We start from the raw sequence: 20,158 nt of genomic DNA on the forward strand, positions 1-20,158 counted from the left end.
CTAACAGCACTGTGGGTGTACCTACACCACACGGGGACTGCAGCTGGTTCAACATGACCCTCCGACAGTGCGGCACTCCCTCAGCAATGACCCTCCGACAGTGCGGTGCTCCCTCAGCACTGACCCTCCGACAGTGCGGCACTCCCTCAACACTGACCCTCTGACAGTGCGGCGCTCCCTCGGCACTGACCCTCCAACAGTGCGGCACTCCCTCAACACTGACCCTCTGACAGTGCGGCGCTCCCTCAGCACTGACCCTCCGACAGTGCGCCACTCCCTCAGCACTGACCCTCCGACAGTGCGGCACTCCCTCAACACACTGACCCTCCAACAGTGCCGCGCTCCCTCAGCACTGACCCTCCAACACTGGGGCACTCCCTCAGCACTGACCCTCCGACAGTGCGGCGCTCCCGCAGCACTGACCCTCCAACAGTGCGGCGCTCCCTCAGCACTGACCCTCCGACAGTGCGGCACTCCCTCAGCAATGACCCTCCGACAGTGCGGTGCTCCCTCAGCACTGACCCTCCGACAGTGCGGCACTCCCTCAGCACTGACCCTCTGACAGTGCGGCGCTCCCTCAGCACTGACCCTCCGACAGTGCGGCGCTCCCTCAGCACTGACCCTCCGACAGTGCGGCGCTCCCTCAGCACTGACCCTCCGACAGTGCGGCGCTCCCTCAGCACTGACCCTCCAACAGTGCGGCGCTCCCTCAGCACTGACCCTCCGACAGTACATCTCTCTCTAAGACTGGAACTGGAGTGTCGATTCCTTCAGTGGTAGAGTTGAAGTGCTTTAGAATCGAAAGGTATTTCTGCATCATTGCAGTTCCTGGGATTGCGCTGTGCATAAACCAGCGAGCCCTCCCCCCCCCCCCCCAGCAAGGCGGTCAGCTGCCAGGGATGTTCTGAGGACCACGAAAATCCCGAATCACAGAAATACATTAACTTAACCCAGGATGAGGTGACGAGCATTAACATTGCAAATGTGATGATTCTATCAGGGGCGCTCAGACTATCAGTCAGGCCCTCACAGATAACCAGAGTCGAGATCAGATCAATCTGACCACACAAATACCCACTTCCTGTTTTTGTCACACTCTCTGCACCCTGTATCCTGCCAATACTGACATAGACACAGAGTAAATCTCCCTCTACACTGTCCCCATCAAACACGCCCAGGCCAGGTACACCACGGGGTTAGATACAGAGTAAATCTCCCTCTACACTGTCCCCATCAAACACGCCCAGGCCAGGTACAGCCCGGGGTTAGATACAGAGTAAAGCTCCCTCGACACTGTCCCCATCAAACACTCCCAGGAAAGGTACAGCACGAGGTTAGATACAGAGTAAAGCTCCCTCTACACTGTCCCCATCAAACACTCCCAGGACAGGTACAGCACGGGGTTAGATACAGAGTAAAGCTCCCTCTACACTGTCCACATCAAACACTCCCAGGGACAGGTACAGCACAGGGTTAGATACAGAGTAAAGCTCCCTCTACAATGTCCCCATCAAACACTCCCAGGACAGGTACAGCACAGGGTTAGATACAGAGTAAAGCTCCCTCTACACTGTCCACATCAAACACTCCCAGGACAGGTACAGCACAGGGTTAGATACAGAGTAAAGCTCCCTCTACACTGTCCACATCAAACACTCCCAGGACAGGTACAGCACGGGGTTAGATACAGAGTAAAGCTCCCTCTACACTGTCCACATCAAACACTCCCAGGACAGGTACAGCACAGGGTTAGATACAGAGTAAAGCTCCCTCTACAATGTCCCCATCAAACACTCCCAGGACAGGTACAGCACGGGGTTAGATACAGAGTAAAGCTCCCTCTACACTGTCCCCATCAAACACTCCCAGGACAGGTACAGCACGGAGTTAGATACAGAGTAAAGCTCCCTCTACACTGTCCCCATCAAACTCTCCCAGGACAGGTACAGCACAGGGTTAGATACAGAGTAAAGCTCCCTCTACACTGTCCCCATCAAACTCTCCCAGGACAGGTACAGCACAGGGTTAGATACAGAGTAAAGCTCCCTCTACACTGTCCCCATCAAACACTCCCAGGACAGGTACAGCACGGGGTTAGATTCAGAGTAAAGCTCCCTCTACACTGTCCCCATCAAACACTCCCAGGACAGGTACAGCACGGGGTTAGATACAGAGACTCTCTCTGTGTCTCTCTCTGTGTCTCTCTCTCTCTCTCTCTCTCTGTCTCTCTCTCTGTCTCTCTGTCTCTCTCTCTGTCTCTCTCTCTGTCTCTCTGTCTCTCTCTCTCTCTGTCTCTCTCTCTTTCTGTCTCTCTCTCTTTCTGTCTCTCTGTCTCTCTCTCTCTCTGTCTCTCTCTCTCTCTGTCTCTCTCTCTCTCTGTCTCTCTCTCTCTGTCTCTCTCTCTGTCTCTCTCTCTCTGTCTCTCTCACCTCTCCAGGTGACAGTGTGTGAAAGCCAGGGCGATCCTGCTCTGCTGCTCCTGGTCGAGTTGCCTGCAGCCCCTGTCCACCTTGTCCAGAGCGCCCCTCCAGCAGGCTCCGTACTGGGGCTGCTGGCCGAGCTGCTGGAGCCGCTGCAGCTGCCGCTTGCCCTCTTCCAGCAGCGGGGACTGAGCCCGGGCCCCGGGGGGAAGGAGGGAGGCGAGGAGCAGGAGCACCCGGAGCAGCATCGCCTCCTCCTCCCGCAGAGCCTCTTCCGCATCTCAGCCCATTTCAAACCTCCCGCCCCCAGAATGTATCAGCATTCCAGCCTGGCCCCGCCCCCAGAATGTATCAGCATTCCAGCCTGGCCCCGCCCCCAGAATGTATCAGCATTCCAGCCTGGCCCCGCCCCCAGAATGGATCAGCATTCCAGCCTGGCCCCGCCCCCAGAATGGATCAGCATTCCAGCCTGGCCCCGCCCCCAGAATGTATCGGCATTCCAGCCTGGCCCCGCCCCCAGAATGGATCAGCATTCCAGCCTGGCCCCGCCCCCAGAATGGATCAGCATTCCAGCCTGGCCCCGCCCCCAGAATGGATCAGCATTCCAGCCTGGCCCCGCCCCCAGAATGGATCAGCATTCCAGCCTGGCCCCGCCCCCAGAATGGATCAGCATTCCAGCCTGGCCCCGCCCCCAGAATGGATCAGCATTCCAGCCTGGCCCCGCCCCCAGAATGGATCAGCATTCCAGCCTGGCCCCGCCCCCAGAATGGATCAGCATTCCAGCCTGGCCCCGCCCCCAGAATGGATCAGCATTCCAGCCTGGCCCCGCCCCCAGAATGGATCAGCATTCCAGCCTGGCCCCGCCCCCAGAATGGATCAGCATTCCAGCCTGGCCCCGCCCCCAGAATGGATCAGCATTCCAGCCTGGCCCCGCCCCCAGAATGTATCAGCATTCCAGCCTGGCCCCGCCCCCAGAATGGATCAGCATTCCAGCCTGGCCCCGCCCCCAGAATGTATCAGCATTCCAGCCTGGCCCCGCCCCCAGAATGGATCAGCATTCCAGCCTGGCCCCGCCCCCAGAATGGATCAGCATTCCAGCCTGGCCCCGCCCCCAGAATGGATCAGCATTCCAGCCTGGCCCCGCCCCCAGAATGGATCAGCATTCCAGCCTGGCCCCGCCCCCAGAATGGATCAGCATTCCAGCCTGGCCCCGCCCCCAGAATGGATCAGCATTCCAGCCTGGCCCCGCCCCCAGAATGGATCAGCATTCCAGCCTGGCCCCGCCCCCAGAATGGATCAGCATTCCAGCCTGGCCCCGCCCCCAGAATGGATCAGCATTCCAGCCTAGCCCCGCCCCCAGAATGTATCAGCATTCCAGCCTAGCCCCGCCCCCAGAATGGATCAGCATTCCAGCCTGGCCCCGCCCCCAGAATGTATCAGCATTCCAGCCTGGCACCGCCCCCAGAATGTATCAGCATTCCAGCCTGGCCCCGCCCCCAGAATGTATCAGCATTCCAGCCAGGCCCCGCCCCCAGAATGTATCAGCATTCCATCCTGGCCCCGCCCCCAGAATGTATCAGCATTCCAGCCTGGCCCCGCCCCCAGAATGTATCAGCATGCCAGCCTGGCCCCACCCCCAGATGTATCAACATTCCAGCCTGGCCCCACCCATTGCTCCCCATTGGCAGGACCAACTGTCAATCAGACCACTCAGCTCCTCACTGCCCCACCCTCAATAGTACCCCACCCTCACACTACCCCGCCCTCAATACTGACCCTCCCTCAAAACACTAACCCTCCATAAATACTGACCCTGCCTCAGCACTCTCCTTCCCAAATGCAGCGCTCCCTCAGCACTGTCCCTCCGACAGTGCGGTGCTCCCTGAGCACTGACCCTCCGACAGTGCGGCGCTCCCTCAGCACTGACCCTCCGACAGTGCGGCGCACCCTCAGCACTGACCCTCCGACAGTGCAGCGCTCCCTCAGCACTGAGCCTCCGACAGTGCGGCGCTCCCTCAGTACTGACCCTCCGACAGTGCGGCGCTCCCTCAGCACTGACCCTCTGACAGTGCGGCGCTCCCTCAGCACTGACCCTCCGACAGTGCGGCGCTCCCTCAGCACTGACCCTCCGACAGTGCGGCGCTCGCTCAGCACTGACCCTCCGGCAGTGCGGCGCTCCCTCAGCACTGACCCTCTGACAGTGCGGCGCTCCCTCAGCACTGACTCTCCGACGGTGCAGCGCTCCCTCAGCACTGACCCTCCGACAGTGCGGCGCCCCCTCAGCACTGACCCTCCAACAGTGCGGCGCTCCCTCAGCACTGACTCTCCGACAGTGCGGCGCTCCCTCAGCACTGACTCTCCGACGGTGCGGCGCTCCCTCAGCACTGACCCTCCGACAGTGCAGCGCTCCCTCAGCACTGACCCTCCGACAGTGCGGCGCTCCCTCAGCACTGACCCTCCGACAGTGCAGCGCTCCCTCAGTACTGACCCTTAGACAGTGCGGCGCTCCCTCAGCACTGACCCTACGACAGTGCGGCGCTCCCTCAGCACTGACCCTCTGACAGTGCGGCGCCCCCTCAGCACTGTCCCTCCGACAGTGCGGCGCTCCCTCAGCACTGACCCTCCGACAGTGCGGCGCTCCCTCAGCACTGACCCTCCAACAGTGCGGCGCTCCCTCAGCACTGACCCTCCAACAGTGCGGCGCTCCCTCAGCACTGACCCTCCGACACTGCAGCACTCCCTCAGCACTGACCCTCCGACAGTGCAGCACTCCCTCAGCACTGACCCTCCGACAGTGCGGCGCTCCCTCAGCACTGACCCTCCGACAGTGCGGCGCTCCCTCAGCACTGACCCTCCGACAGTGCGGCGCTCCCTCAGCACTGATCCTCCGACACTGCAGCACTCCCTCAGCACTGACCCTCCGACAGTGCAGCACTCCCTCAGCACTGACCCTCCGACAGTGCGGCGCTCCCTCAGCACTGACCCTCCGACAGTGCGGCGCTCCCTCAGCACTGACCCTCCGACAGTGCGGCGCTCCCTCAGCACTGACCCTCCGACAGTGCGGCGCTCCCTCAGCACTGACCCTCCGACAGTGCAGCGCTCCCTCAGCACTGACCCTCCGACAGTGAGGCGCTCCCTCAGCACTGACCCTCCGACAGTGCAGCGCTCCCTCAGGACTGACCCTCCGACAGTGAGGCACTCCCTCAGCACTGACCCTCCGACGGTGCAGCGCTCCCTCAGCACTGACCCTCCGACAGTGCGGCGCTCCCTCAGCACTGACCCTCCGACAGTGCAGCGCTCCCTCAGTACTGACCCTCCGACAGTGCGGCGCTCCCTCAGCACTGACCCTCCGACAGTGCGGCGCTCCCTCAGCACTGACCCTCCTACAGTGCGGCGCTCCCTCAGCACTGACCCTCCGACAGTGCGGCGCTCCCTCAGCACTGACCCTCCGACAGTGAGGCACTCCCTCAGCACTGACCCTCCGACAGTGCAGCGCTCCCTCAGCACTGACCCTCCGACAGTGCGGCGCTCCCTCAGCACTGACCCTCCGACAGTGCAGCGCTCCCTCAGTACTGACCCTCCGACAGTGCGGCGCTCCCTCAGCACTGACCCTCCGACAGTGCGGCGCTCCCTCAGTACTGACCCTCCGACAGTGCGGCGCACCCTCAGCACTGATCCTCCGACAGTGCGGCGCATCCTCAGCACTGACCCTCCGAAAGTGCAGCGCTCCCTCAGCACTGACCCTCCGACAGTGCGGCGCTCCCTCAGCACTGACCCTCCGACAGTGCGGCGCACCCTCAGCACTGACCCTCCGACAGTGCGGCGCTCCCTCAGCACTGACCCTCCGACAGTGCAGCGCTCCCTCAGTACTGACCCTCCGACAGTGCGGCGCTCCCTCAGCACTGACCCTCCGACAGTGCGGCGCTCCCTCAGTACTGACCCTCCGACAGTGCGGCGCACCCTCAGCACTGACCCTCCGACAGTGCGGCGCTCCCTCAGCACTGACCCTCCGACAATGCGGCGCTCCCTCAGCACTGACCCTCCGACAGTGCGGCGCTCCCTCAGCACTGACCCTCCGACAGTGCGGCGCACCCTCAGCACTGACCCTCCGACAGTGCGGCGCTCCCTCAGCAATGACCTCCGACAGTGCAGTGCTCCCTCAGTACTGACCCTCCGACAGTGCGGCGCTCCCTCAGCACTGACCCTCCGACAGTGCGGCGCTCCCTCAGCACTGACCCTCCGACAGTGCGGCGCACCCTCAGCACTGACCCTCCGACAGTGCGGCGCTCCCTCAGCACTGACCCTCCGACTGTGCAGCGCTCCCTCAGTACTGACCCTCCGACAGTGCTGCGCTCCCTCAGCACTGACCCTCCGACAGTGCGGCGCTCCCTCAGCACTGACCCTCCGACAGTGCAGCGCTCCCTCAGTACTGACCCTCCGACAGTGCGGCGCTCCCTCAGCACTGTCCCTCTGACAGTGCGGCGCTCCCTCAGAACTGACCCTCCGACAGTGCGGTGCTCCCTCAGCACTGACCCTCCGACAGTGCGGCGCTCCCTCAGCACCGACCCTCCGACAGTGCGGCACTCCCTCAGTACTGACCCTCTGACAGTGCGGCGCTCCCTCAGCACTGACCCTCCGACAGTGCGGTGCTCCCTCAGCACTGACCCTCTGACAGTGCGGTGCTCCCTCAGCACTGACCCACCGACAGTGCGGCGCTCCCTCAGCACTGACCCTCTGACAGTGCGGTGCTCCCTCAGCACTGACCCTCTGACAGTGCGGTGCTCCCTCAGCACTGACCCTCTGACAGTGCGGCGCTCCCTCAGCACTGACCCACCGACAGTGCGGCGCTCCCTCAGCACTGACCCTCTGACAGTGCGGTGCTCCCTCAGCACTGACCCTCTGACAGTGCGGTGCTCCCTCAGCACTGACCCTCTGACAGTGCGGCGCTCCCTCAGCACTGACCCTCTGACAGTGCGGTGCTCCCTCAGCACTGACCCTCCGACAGTGCGGCGCTCCCTCAGCACTGACCCTCCGACAGTGCGGCGCTCCCTTAGCACTGACCCTCCGACAGTGCGGCACTCCCTCAGCACTGACCCTCCGACAGTGCGGTGCTCCCTCAGCACTGACCCTCTGACAGTGCGGTGCTCCCTCAGCACTGACCCTCTGACAGTGCGGCGCTCCCTCAGCACTGACCCTCTGACAGTGCAGCTCTTGTGCGGACCTATGACGGCCTTCGATGCCAGTTTTGCCGCAGATAAATGAAAAAGACACACTGATCCCGGAGACACACTGTGACCCGGGGGAAACACTGACCCCGGAGACACACTGACCCCGGAGACACACTGATACTGGGGACTCACTGATCCCAGGACACACTGATCCCGGAGACACACTGATCCCGGGGACTCACTGATCCCGGGACACACTGATCCCGGGGACACACTGATCCCAGGGACACACTGATCCCAGGGACTCACTGATCCCGGGGACACACTGATCCCGGGACACACTGATCCCGGAGACACACTGATCCCGGGACACACTGATCCCGGAGACACACTGACCCCGGAGACACACTGATCCCGGGGACTCACTGATCCCGGGACACACTGATCCCGGAGACACACTGATCCCGGGGACTCACTGATCCCGGGACACACTGATCCCGGGGACACACTGATCCCAGGGACTCACTGATCCCGGGGACTCACTGATCCCGGGACACACTGATCCCGGAGACACACTGATCCCGGGGACTCACTGATCCCGGGACACACTGATCCCGGGGACACACTGATCCCAGGGACACACTGATCCCAGGGACTCACTGATCCCGGGGACACACTGATCCCGGGACACACTGACCCCGGAGACACACTGACCCCGGAGACACACTGATCCCGGGGACTCACTGATCCCGGGGACACACTGATCCCGGGGACACACTGATCCCAGGGACACACTGATCCCGGGGACTCACTGATCCCGGGGACACACTGATCCCGGGACACACTGACCCCGGAGACACACTGACCCCGGAGACACACTGATCCCGGAGACACACTGATCCCGGGACACACTGATCCCGGGACACACTGACCCCGGAGGCACACTGACCCCGGGGACACACTGACCCCGGGGACACACTGATCCCGGAGACACACTGATCCCAGGGACACACTGATCCCGGGGACACACTGATCCCGGGGACTCACTGATCCCGGGACACACTGATCCCGGGACACACTGACCCCGGGACACACTGATCCCAGGGACACACTGATCCCGGGGACACACTGATCCCGGGACACACTGATCCCGGGGACACACTGATCCCGGAGACACACTGATCCCGGGACACACTGATCCCGGGGACACACTGATCCCGGGGACTCACTGATCCCGGGACACACTGATCCCGGGGACACACTGATCCCAGGGACACACTGATCCCGGGGACTCACTGATCCCGGGGACACACTGATCCCGGGGACTAACTGATCCCAGGACACACTGATCCCGGGACACACTGACCCCGGAGACACACTGACCCCGGAGACACACTGATCCCGGGGACACACTGACCCCGGGGACTCACTGATCCCGGGACACACTGACCCCGGAGACACACTGACCCCAGAGACACACTGATCCCGGGACACACTAATCCCGGGGACACACTGATCCCGGGGACTCACTGATCCCAGGGACACACTGATCCCAGGGACTCACTGATCCCGGGGACACACTGATCCCAGGGACACACTGATCCCGGGGACTCACTGATCCCGGGGACACACTGATCCCGGGACACACTGACCCCGGAGACACACTGACCCCGGAGACACATTGACCCCGGAGACACACTGATCCCGGGGACTCACTGATCCCGGAGACACACTGACCCCGGGGACACACTGATCCCAGGGACACACTGATACCGGGACACACTGATCCCGGGGACTCACTGACCCCAGAACACACTGATCCCGGGGACACACTGATCCCAGAGACACACTGATCCCGGGACACACTGATCCCTGGGACACACTGATCCCGGGGACACACTGACCCCAGAACACACTGATCCCGGGGACACACTGATCCCGGGGACACACTGATCCCGGGGACAGACTGATCCCGGGGACTCACTGATCCCGGGGACACACTGACCCCGGGGACACACTGATCCCGGGGACACACTGACCCCGGAGACACACTGATCCCGGAGACACACTGATCCCGGGACACACTGATCCCGGGGACACACTGATCCCGGGGCACACTGATCCCGGGACACACTGATCCCAGAGACTCGCTGATCCCGGGACACGCTGATCCCGGAGACACACTGATCCCAGAGACACACTGACCCCGGGGACACACTGATCCCGGGGACACACTGATCCCGGGGCACACTGATCCCGGAGACACACTGATCCCGGGGACACACTGATCCCGGGACACACTGATCCCGGGGCACACTGATCCCGGGGACACACTGATCCCGGGGACACACTGATCCCGGGACACACTGATCCCGGGGACACACTGATCCCGGAGACACACTGATCCCGGGGACACACTGACCCCGGGGACACACTGATCCCGGGGACACACTGATCCCGGGGACTCACTGATCCCCGGACACACTGAACCCGGGACACACTGATCCCGGAGACACACTGATCCCGGGACACACTGATCCCGTGGACACACTGATCACGGGATCCCCCGGGGGCACAGGGCACGGAGCACAGAGCACAGAGCACAGGGCACAGGGCACAGGGCACAGAGCACAGGGCACAGGGCACAGAGCACAAGGCACAGATCACAGGGCACAAGGCACAGATCACAGGGCACAGAGCACAGGGCACAGAGCACAGGGCACAGGGCACAGAGCACAGGGCACAGGGCACAGAGCACAGGGCACAGGGCACAGGGCACAGGGCACAGAGCACAAGGCACAGATCACAGTGCACAGGGCACAGGGCACAGAGCACAGAGCACAGGGCACAGAGCATAGAGCACAGGGCACAGAGCACAGAGCACAGAGCACAGGGCACAGAGCACAGAGCACAGGGCACAGAGCACAGAGCACAGGGCACAGAGCACAGGGCACAGAGCACAAGGCACAGATCACAGGGCACAGGGCACAGGGCACAGAGCACAGAGCACAGGGCACAGAGCATAGAGCACAGGGCACAGAGCACAGAGCACAGGGCACAGAGCACAGAGCACAGGGCACAGAGCACAGAGCACAGGGCACAGAGCACAAGGCACAGATCACAGGGCACAGGGCACAGGGCACAGAGCACAGGGCACAGGGCACAGAGCATAGAGCACAGGGCACAGAGCACAGAGCACAGGGCACAGAGCACAGAGCACAGGGCACAGAGCACAGAGCACAGGGCACAGAGCACAGGGCACAGAGCACAGAGCACAGGGCACAGAGCACAGAGCACAGGGTACAGAGCACAGAGCACAGGGCACAGAGCAGAGGGCACAGAGCACAGAGCACAGGGCACAGAGCACAGGGCACAGAGCACAGGGCACAGGGCACAGAGCACAGGGCACAGAGCACAGGGCACAGGGCACAGAGCACAGGGCACAGAGCACAGGGCACAGGGCACAGAGCACAGAGCACAGGGCACAGGGCACAGAGCACAGGGCACAGAGCACAGAGCAGGGGGCACAGGGCACAGAGCACAGGGCACGGAGCACAGGGCACGGAGCACAGGGCACGGAGCACAGGGCACGGAGCACAGGGCACGGAGCACAGGGCACAGAGCACAGGGCACAGAGCACAGAGCACAGGGCACAGAGCACAGAGCACAGGGCACAGAGCACAGAGCGCAGGGCAGAGAGCACAGGGCACAGAGCACAGGGCACAGAGCACAGGGCACAGGGTACAGAGCACAGGGCACAGAGCACAGGGCACAGAGCATAGAGCACAGGGCACAGGGCACAGGGCACGGGGCACAGGACACAGGGCACAGGGCACAGGGCACAGAGCACAGGGCACAGGGCACAGAGCACAGGGCACAGGGCACAGGGCACAGGGCACAGAGCACAGGGCACAGGGCACAGGGCACAGAGCACAGGGCACAGGGCACAGAGCACAGGGCACAGGGCACAGGGCACAGGGCACAGGGCACAGGGCACAGGGCACAGAGCACAGGGCACAGGGCACAGGGCACAGAGCACAGGGCACAGAGCACAGAGCACAGAGCACAGGGCACAGGGCACAGGGCACAGAGCACAGGGCACAGGGCACAGAGCACAAGGCACAGATCACAGGGCACAAGGCACAGATCACAGGGCACGGAGCACAGAGCACAGGGCACAGAGCACAGGGCACAGGGCACAGAGCCCAGGGCACAGGGCACAGAGCACAGGGCACAGGGCACAGGGCACAGGGCACAGAGCACAAGGCACAGATCACAGTGCACAGGGCACAGGGCACAGAGCACAGAGCACAGGGCACAGAGCATAGAGCACAGGGCACAGAGCACAGAGCACAGAGCACAGGGCACAGAGCACAGAGCACAGGGCACAGAGCACAGAGCACAGGGCACAGAGCACAGGGCACAGAGCACAAGGCACAGATCACAGGGCACAGGGCACAGGGCACAGAGCACAGAGCACAGGGCACAGAGCATAGAGCACAGGGCACAGAGCACAGAGCACAGGGCACAGAGCACAGAGCACAGGGCACAGAGCACAGAGCACAGGGCACAGAGCACAAGGCACAGATCACAGGGCACAGGGCACAGGGCACAGAGCACAGGGCACAGGGCACAGAGCATAGAGCACAGGGCACAGAGCACAGAGCACAGGGCACAGAGCACAGAGCACAGGGCACAGAGCACAGAGCACAAGGCACAGAGCACAGGGCACAGAGCACAGAGCACAGGGCACAGAGCACAGAGCACAGTGTACAGAGCACAGAGCACAGGGCACAGAGCAGAGGGCACAGAGCACAGAGCACAGGGCACAGAGCACAGGGCACAGAGCACAGGGCACAGGGCACAGAGCACAGGGCACAGAGCACAGGGCACAGGGCGCAGAGCACAGGGCACAGAGCACAGGGCACAGGGCACAGAGCACAGAGCACAGGGCACAGGGCACAGAGCACAGGGCACAGAGCACAGAGCAGGGGGCACAGGGCACAGAGCACAGGGCACGGAGCACAGGGCACGGAGCACAGGGCACGGAGCACAGGGCACGGAGCACAGGGCACGGAGCACAGGGCACAGAGCACAGGGCACAGAGCACAGAGCACAGGGCACAGAGCACAGAGCACAGGGCACAGAGCACAGAGCGCAGGGCACAGAGCACAGGGCACAGAGCACAGGGCACAGGGCACAGGGCACAGGGCACGGAGCACAGGGCACAGAGCACAGGGCACAGAGCACAGAGCACAGGGCACAGAGCACAGAGCACAGGGCACAGAGCACAGAGCGCAGGGCAGAGAGCACAGGGTACAGAGCACAGGGCACAGAGCACAGGGCACAGAGCATAGAGCACAGGGCACAGGGCACAGGGCACGGGGCACAGGACACAGGGCACAGGGCACAGGGCACAGAGCACAGGGCACAGAGCACAGAGCGCAGGGCAGAGAGCACAGGGCACAGAGCACAGGGCACAGAGCACAGGGCACAGGGTACAGAGCACAGGGCACAGAGCACTCACTGTTATAAAGACCTGAAGAGAATTCAGCTCCTTTCTCCAATGTTGTCTTTGGCCGAGCCGGCAGCACAACTTCAAACTCCGAGGACAAGCGGCAAAGGTTGTGAGGGGGGAGCAGGGGCGGCCCCCAAGGAGATATTGGCCAGAGCGTATTCAGCTACACAAGCCCAGAAGGAGCTGGCTGCAACACCGCAGCTCAATCAATCTGCTCCTTGTAAACGCGAAGGATTCCCAGCGGCAATTCAGAGCTGGGACGTCGCTCAGGAATTCTCTCGTGTCAGAAGGAGAATTCAGCCGAGAACTGTTGCCATCCTCTCTCTCTCACTCTCTCTGTCTCTCGGTGTGTCTCTGCCTCTCTCCAGTCTCCCTCTCTCTGTCTCTCTCTCTCTCTGTCTCACTCTCTCTGTCTCTCTCTCTCTCTCTGTCTCACTCTCTCTCTCTGTCTCTCTCTACCTCGGAGCTGTTCTTCCTGCAGGCTGCGAGATGCAGGGTCTCGCTGACCTATCGACGGCTCTCGCGCTCTGCGTGTCCATCCTGATGGGGTACAGCGAAGCCAGTGGACACGAGCGTCCAGCAAGATCGGTGAGTGCGTCCAGTAGGTCTGGTTCCCCGCCAGGCCATCAGACAGATACACATCCTCCCCACATCCCACTAATCTGCGCTGTGTACCCTCAGCACTGACCCTCCGACAGTGCGGCACTCCCTCAGCACTGAGCCTCCGACAGTGCGGCGCTTCCTCAGCACTGACCCTCCGACAGTGCGGCGCTCCCTCAGAACTGACCCTCGGACAGTGCGGCACTCCCTCAGCCCCGATCCTCCGACAGTGCGGCACTCCCTCAGCACTGACCCTCGGACAGTGCGGCACTCCCTCAGCACTGACCCTCGGACAGTGCGGCGCTCCCTCAGCACTGACCCTCCCACAGTGCGGCGCTTCCTCAGCACTGACCCTCCCACATGCGGCGCTCCCTCAGCACTGACCCTCCCACAGTGCGGCGCTTCCTCAGCACTGACCCTCGGACAGTGCGGCGCTCCCTCAGCACTGACCCTCCGACAGTGCAGCACTCCCTCAGCCCCGATCCTCCGACAGTGCGGCGCTTCCTCAGCACTGACCCTCCGACAGTGCGGCACTCCCTCAGCACTGAGCCTCCGACAGTGCGGTGCTCCCTCAGCACTGACCCTCAGACAGTGCGGCGCTCCCTCAGCACTGACCCTCCGACAATGCGGCGCTCCCTCAGCACTGACCCTCCCACAGTGCGGCGCTCCCTCAGCACTGACCCTCCGACAGTGCGGCACTCCCTCAGCACTGACCCTCCGACAGTGCGGCGCTCCCTCAGCACTGACCCTCCGACAGTGCGGCGCTCCCTCAGCACTGACCCTCTGACAGTGCGGCGCTCCCTCAGCACTGACCCTCCGACAGTGCGGCACTCCCTCAGCACTGACCCTCGGACAGTGCGGCACTCCCTCAGCACTGACCCTCCAACAGTGCGGTGCTCCCTCAGCACTGACCCTCTGACAGTGCGGCACTCCCTCAGCACTGACCCTCCTTCAGCACCTACAACCCTCCCTATCTCTGTAACCTCCTGCAGTCCCTACAACCCTCCCTATCTCTGTAACCTCCTCCAGCCCTCACAACCCTCCCTATCTCTTTAACCTCCTCCAGCCCCTACAACCCTCCCTATCTCTGTAACCACCTCCAACCCTACACCCTCTCTATCTCTGTAACCTCTTCCAGCCCCTACAACCCTCCGTATCTCTGTAACCTCCTCCAGCCCCTACAACCCTCCCTATCTCTGTAACCTCCCCCAGCCCCTACAACCCTCCCTATCTCTGTAACCTCCTCCAGCCCCTACAACCCTCCCTATCTCTGTAACCACCTCCAACCCTACACCCCTCCCTATCTCTGTAACCTCCTCCAGCCCCAACAACCCTCCCTATCTCTGTAACCTCCTCCAGCCCCTACAACCCTCCCTATCTCTGTAACCTCCTCCAGCCCCAACAACCCTCCCTATCTCTGTAACCTCCTCCAGCACGGTAGCATTGTGGATAGCACAATTGCTTCACAGCTCCAGGGTCCCAGTTTCGATTCCGGCTTGGGTCACTGTCTGTGCGGAGTCTGCACGTCCTCCCCGTGTCTGCGTGGGTTTCCTCCGGGTGCTCCGGTTTCCTCCCACAGTCCAAAGATGTGCAGGTTAGGTGGACTGGCCGTGCTAAATTGCCCTTAGTGTCCAAAATTGCCCTTAGTGTTGGGGTTACTGGGTTATGGGGATAGGGTGGAGGTGTTGACCTTGTGTAGGGTGCTCTTTCCAAGAGCCGGTGCAGACTCGATGGGCCGAATGGCCTCCTTCTGCACTGTAAATTCACTAAGTTTTCTCCCGAGAGAACAATCCCGGCTTCTCCAGTCTGTCCACGGAGCTGGGAGCCCCCTCATCCCGGGAGCCGACCTCCTAAATCTTGTCGACTCTCTCTCTCTCTACCTCCCTCTGTCTCACTCTCTCTCTATCCTTGTCACGCTCTTTCTCTGGCTCTCTCTCTATCTCCCTTTTTTCTCTCTCTCTCTGACTCTCTCTCTCTCTGTCTCTCTCTCTCTCTCTCTGTCTCTCTCTCTCTGTCTCTCTCTCTCTCTCTCTCTCTCTCTCTCTGTCTCTCTCTCTCTGTCTCTCTCTCTCTCTGTCTCTCTCTCTCTCTCTGTCTCTCTCTCTCTGTCTCTCTCTCTCTCTCTGTCTCTCTCTCTTGGTCTCTATCCCTCTCCCTTTCTGTCTGTGTCTGTCTTCCTCTCTCGCTCTGTCTTTCTCTCTCTCAACCTCGCTGTCTCTCCCTCTGTTACTATCTCGTTCTTTCTCGCTATCTCTCTCTGTGTCTCTCCAATAGAGGGAGAACTGCAGGGGCTGGAGGAGGTTACAGAGATAGGGATTTATGAAGAGAGAGCTTTACTCTGTATCTAACCCCGTGCTGCACCTGTCCTGGGAGTGTTTGATGGGGACAGTGTAGAGGGAGCTTTACTCAGTATCTAACCCCGTGCTGTACCTTTCCTGGGAGTGTTTGATGGGGACAGTGTTGAGGGAGCTTTACTCTGTATCTAACCCCGTGCTGTACGTGTCCCGGGAGTGTTTGATGGGGACAGTGTAGAGAGAGCTTTACTCTGTATCTAACACCGTGCTGTACCTGTCCTGGGAGTGTTTGATGGGGACAGTGTAGAGGGAGATTCACTCTGTATCTAACCCCGTGCTGTACCTGTCCTGGGAGTGTTTGATGGGGACAGTGTAGAGGGAGCTTTACTCTGTATCTAACCCCGTGCTGTACCTGTCCTGGGAGTGTTTGATGGGGAGAGTGTAGAGGGAGCTTTACTCTGTATCTAACCCCGTGCTGTACCTGTCCTGGGAGTGTTTGATGGGGACAGTGTAGAGGGAGCTTTACTCTGTATCTAACCCGTGCTGTACCTGTCCTGGGAGTGTTTGATGTGGACAGTGTAGAGGGAGCTTTACTCTGTATCTAACTCCGTGCTGTACCTGTCCTGGGAGTGTTGGATGGGGACAGTGTAGAGGGAGCTTTACTCTGTATCTAACCCCGTGCTGTACCTGTCCTGGGAGTGTTTGATGGGGACAGTGTAGAGGGAGCTTTACTCAGTATCTAACCCCGTGCTGTACCTGTCCTGGGAGTGTTTGATGGGGATAGTGTAGAGGGAGCTTTCCTCTGTATCTAACCCCGTGCTGTACCTGTCCTGGGAGTGTTTGATGGGGACAGTGCAGAGGGAGCTTTACTCTGTATCGAACCCCGTGCTGTACCTGTCCTGGGAGTGTTTGATGGGGACAGTGTAGCGGGAGCTTTACTCTGTATCTAACCCCATGCTGTACCTGTCCTGGGAGTGTTTGATGGGGACAGTGCAGAGGGAGCTTTACTCTGTATCGAACCCCGTGCTGTACCTATCCTGGGAGTGTTTGATGGGGACAGTGTAGAGGAAGATTTACTCTGTATCTAACATCGTGCTTTACCTGCCCTGGTAGTGTTTGATGGGGACAGTGTAGAGGGAGCTTTACTCTGTATCTAACCCCGTGCTGTATCTGTCCTGGGAGTGTTTGATGGGGACAGTGTAGAGGGAGCTTTACTCTGTATCTAACCCCGTGCTGTACCTGTCCTGGGAGTGTTTGATGGAGACAGTGTACAGGGAGCTTTACTCTGTATCTAACCCCGTGCTGTACCTGTCCTGGGAGTGTTTGATGGGGACAGTGTAGAGGGAGCTTACTCTGTATCTAACCCCGTGCTGTACCTGTCCTGGGAATGTTTGATGGGGACAGTGTAGAGGGAGCGTTACTCTGTATCTAACCCTGTGCTGTACCTGTCCTGGGAGTGTTTGATGGGGACAGTGTAGAGGGAGCTTTATTCTGTATCTAACCCCGTGCTGTACCTGTCCTGGGAGTGTTTGATGGGGACAGTGTAGAGGGAGCTTTACTCTGTATCTAACCCCATGCTGTACCTGTCCTGGGAGTGTTTGATGGGGTCAGTGTAGAGGGAGCTTTACTCTGTATCTAACCCTGTGCTGTACCTGTCCTCGGAGTGTTTGCTGGGGACAGTGTCAAGGGAGCTTTACTCTATCTAACCCCGTGCTGTACCTGTCCTGGGAGTGTTTGATGGGGACAGTGTAGAGGGAGCTTTACTCTGTATCTAACCCCGTGCTGTATCTGTCCTGGGAGTGTTTGATGGGGACAGTGCAGAGGGAGCTTTACTCTGTATCTAACCCCGTGCTGTACCTGTCCTGGCAATGTTTGATGGGGACAGTGTAGCGGGAGCTTTACTCTGTATCTAACCCCATGCTGTACCTGTCCTGGGAGTGTTTGATGGGGACAGTGCAGAGGGAGCTTTACTCTGTATCGAACCCCGTGCTGTACCTATCCTGGGAGTGTTTGATGGGGACAGTGTAGAGGAAGATTTACTCTGTATCTAACCCCGTGCTTTACCTGCCCTGGTAGTGTTTGATGGGGACAGTGTAGAGGGAGCTTTACTCTGTATCTAACCCCGTGCTGTATCTGTCCTGGGAGTGTTTGATGGGGACAGTGTAGAGGGAGCTTTACTCTGTATCTAACCCCGTGCTGTACCTGTCCTGGGAGTGTTTGATGGAGACAGTGTACAGGGAGCTTTACTCTGTATCTAACCCCGTGCTGTACCTGTCCTGGGAGTGTTTGATGGGGACAGTGTAGAGGGAGCTTACTCTGTATCTAACCCCGTGCTGTACCTGTCCTGGGAATGTTTGATGGGGACAGTGTAGAGGGAGCGTTACTCTGTATCTAACCCTGTGCTGTACCTGTCCTGGGAGTGTTTGATGGGGACAGTGTAGAGGGAGCTTTATTCTGTATCTAACCCCGTGCTGTACCTGTCCTGGGAGTGTTTGATGGGGACAGTGTAGAGGGAGCTTTACTCTGTATCTAACCCCATGCTGTACCTGTCCTGGGAGTGTTTGATGGGGTCAGTGTAGAGGGAGCTTTACTCTGTATCTAACCCTGTGCTGTACCTGTCCTCGGAGTGTTTGCTGGGGACAGTGTCAAGGGAGCTTTACTCTATCTAACCCCGTGCTGTACCTGTCCTGGGAGTGTTTGATGGGGACAGTGTAGAGGGAGCTTTACTCTGTATCTAACCCCGTGCTGTATCTGTCCTGGGAGTGTTTGATGGGGACAGTGCAGAGGGAGCTTTACTCTGTATCTAACCCCGTGCTGTACCTGTCCTGGCAATGTTTGATGGGGTCAGTGTAGAGGGATCTTTACTCTGTATCTAACCCCGTGCTGTACCTGTCCTGGGAGAGTTTGATGGGGACAGTGTAGAGGGAGCTTTACTCTGGATCTAACCCCGTGCTGTACCTGACCTGGGAGTGTTTGATGGGGACAGTGTAGAGGGAGATTCACTCTGTATCTAACCCCGTGCTGTACCTGTCCTGGGAGTGTTTGATGGGGACAGTGTAGAGGGAGCTTTACTCTGTATCTAACCCCGTGCTGTACCTGTCCTGGGAGTGTTTGATGGGGAGAGTGTAGAGGGAGCTTTACTCTGTATCTAACCCCGTGCTGTACCTGTCCTGGGAGTGTTTGATGGGGACAGTGTAGAGGGAGCTTTACTCTGTATCTAACCCGTGCTGTACCTGTCCTGGGAGTGTTTGATGTGGACAGTGTAGAGGGAGCTTTACTCTGTATCTAACTCCGTGCTGTACCTGTCCTGGGAGTGTTGGATGGGGACAGTGTAGAGGGAGCTTTACTCTGTATCTAACCCCGTGCTGTACCTGTCCTGGGAGTGTTTGATGGGGACAGTGTAGAGGGAGCTTTACTCAGTATCTAACCCCGTGCTGTACCTGTCCTGGGAGTGTTTGATGGGGATAGTGTAGAGGGAGCTTTCCTCTGTATCTAACCCCGTGCTGTACCTGTCCTGGGAGTGTTTGATGGGGACAGTGCAGAGGGAGCTTTACTCTGTATCGAACCCCGTGCTGTACCTGTCCTGGGAGTGTTTGATGGGGACAGTGTAGCGGGAGCTTTACTCTGTATCTAACCCCATGCTGTACCTGTCCTGGGAGTGTTTGATGGGGACAGTGCAGAGGGAGCTTTACTCTGTATCGAACCCCGTGCTGTACCTATCCTGGGAGTGTTTGATGGGGACAGTGTAGAGGAAGATTTACTCTGTATCTAACCCCGTGCTTTACCTGCCCTGGTAGTGTTTGATGGGGACAGTGTAGAGGGAGCTTTACTCTGTATCTAACCCCGTGCTGTATCTGTCCTGGGAGTGTTTGATGGGGACAGTGTAGAGGGAGCTTTACTCTGTATCTAACCCCGTGCTGTACCTGTCCTGGGAGTGTTTGATGGAGACAGTGTACAGGGAGCTTTACTCTGTATCTAACCCCGTGCTGTACCTGTCCTGGGAGTGTTTGATGGGGACAGTGTAGAGGGAGCTTACTCTGTATCTAACCCCGTGCTGTACCTGTCCTGGGAATGTTTGATGGGGACAGTGTAGAGGGAGCGTTACTCTGTATCTAACCCTGTGCTGTACCTGTCCTGGGAGTGTTTGATGGGGACAGT

General features: G+C 59.9%; 2 protein-coding genes across 2 annotated transcripts in view; one reads left to right on the forward strand and one right to left on the reverse strand.

Moving 5' to 3' along the window:
- Positions 1-20,158, reverse strand: part of atp2b4 (ATPase plasma membrane Ca2+ transporting 4) — a 386,143-nt gene that overhangs the window by 94,362 nt on the left and 271,623 nt on the right. The gene's annotated exons all lie outside the window — the stretch shown is intronic.
- The window catches only part of itih6 (inter-alpha-trypsin inhibitor heavy chain family member 6), a 106,894-nt gene continuing 100,012 nt past the window's right edge, over positions 13,277-20,158 (forward strand). The window contains exon 1 of the mRNA XM_072487923.1: positions 13,277-13,694. Within this exon, the coding sequence (XP_072344024.1) occupies positions 13,596-13,694 (99 nt within the window). The 5' untranslated portion in view covers positions 13,277-13,595. The remainder of the gene's footprint in view (positions 13,695-20,158) is intronic.

The sequence above is a fragment of the Scyliorhinus torazame genome, chromosome 22, assembly GCF_047496885.1.
Source record: "Scyliorhinus torazame isolate Kashiwa2021f chromosome 22, sScyTor2.1, whole genome shotgun sequence".
NCBI classification, from domain to species: Eukaryota; Metazoa; Chordata; class Chondrichthyes; order Carcharhiniformes; family Scyliorhinidae; genus Scyliorhinus; species Scyliorhinus torazame.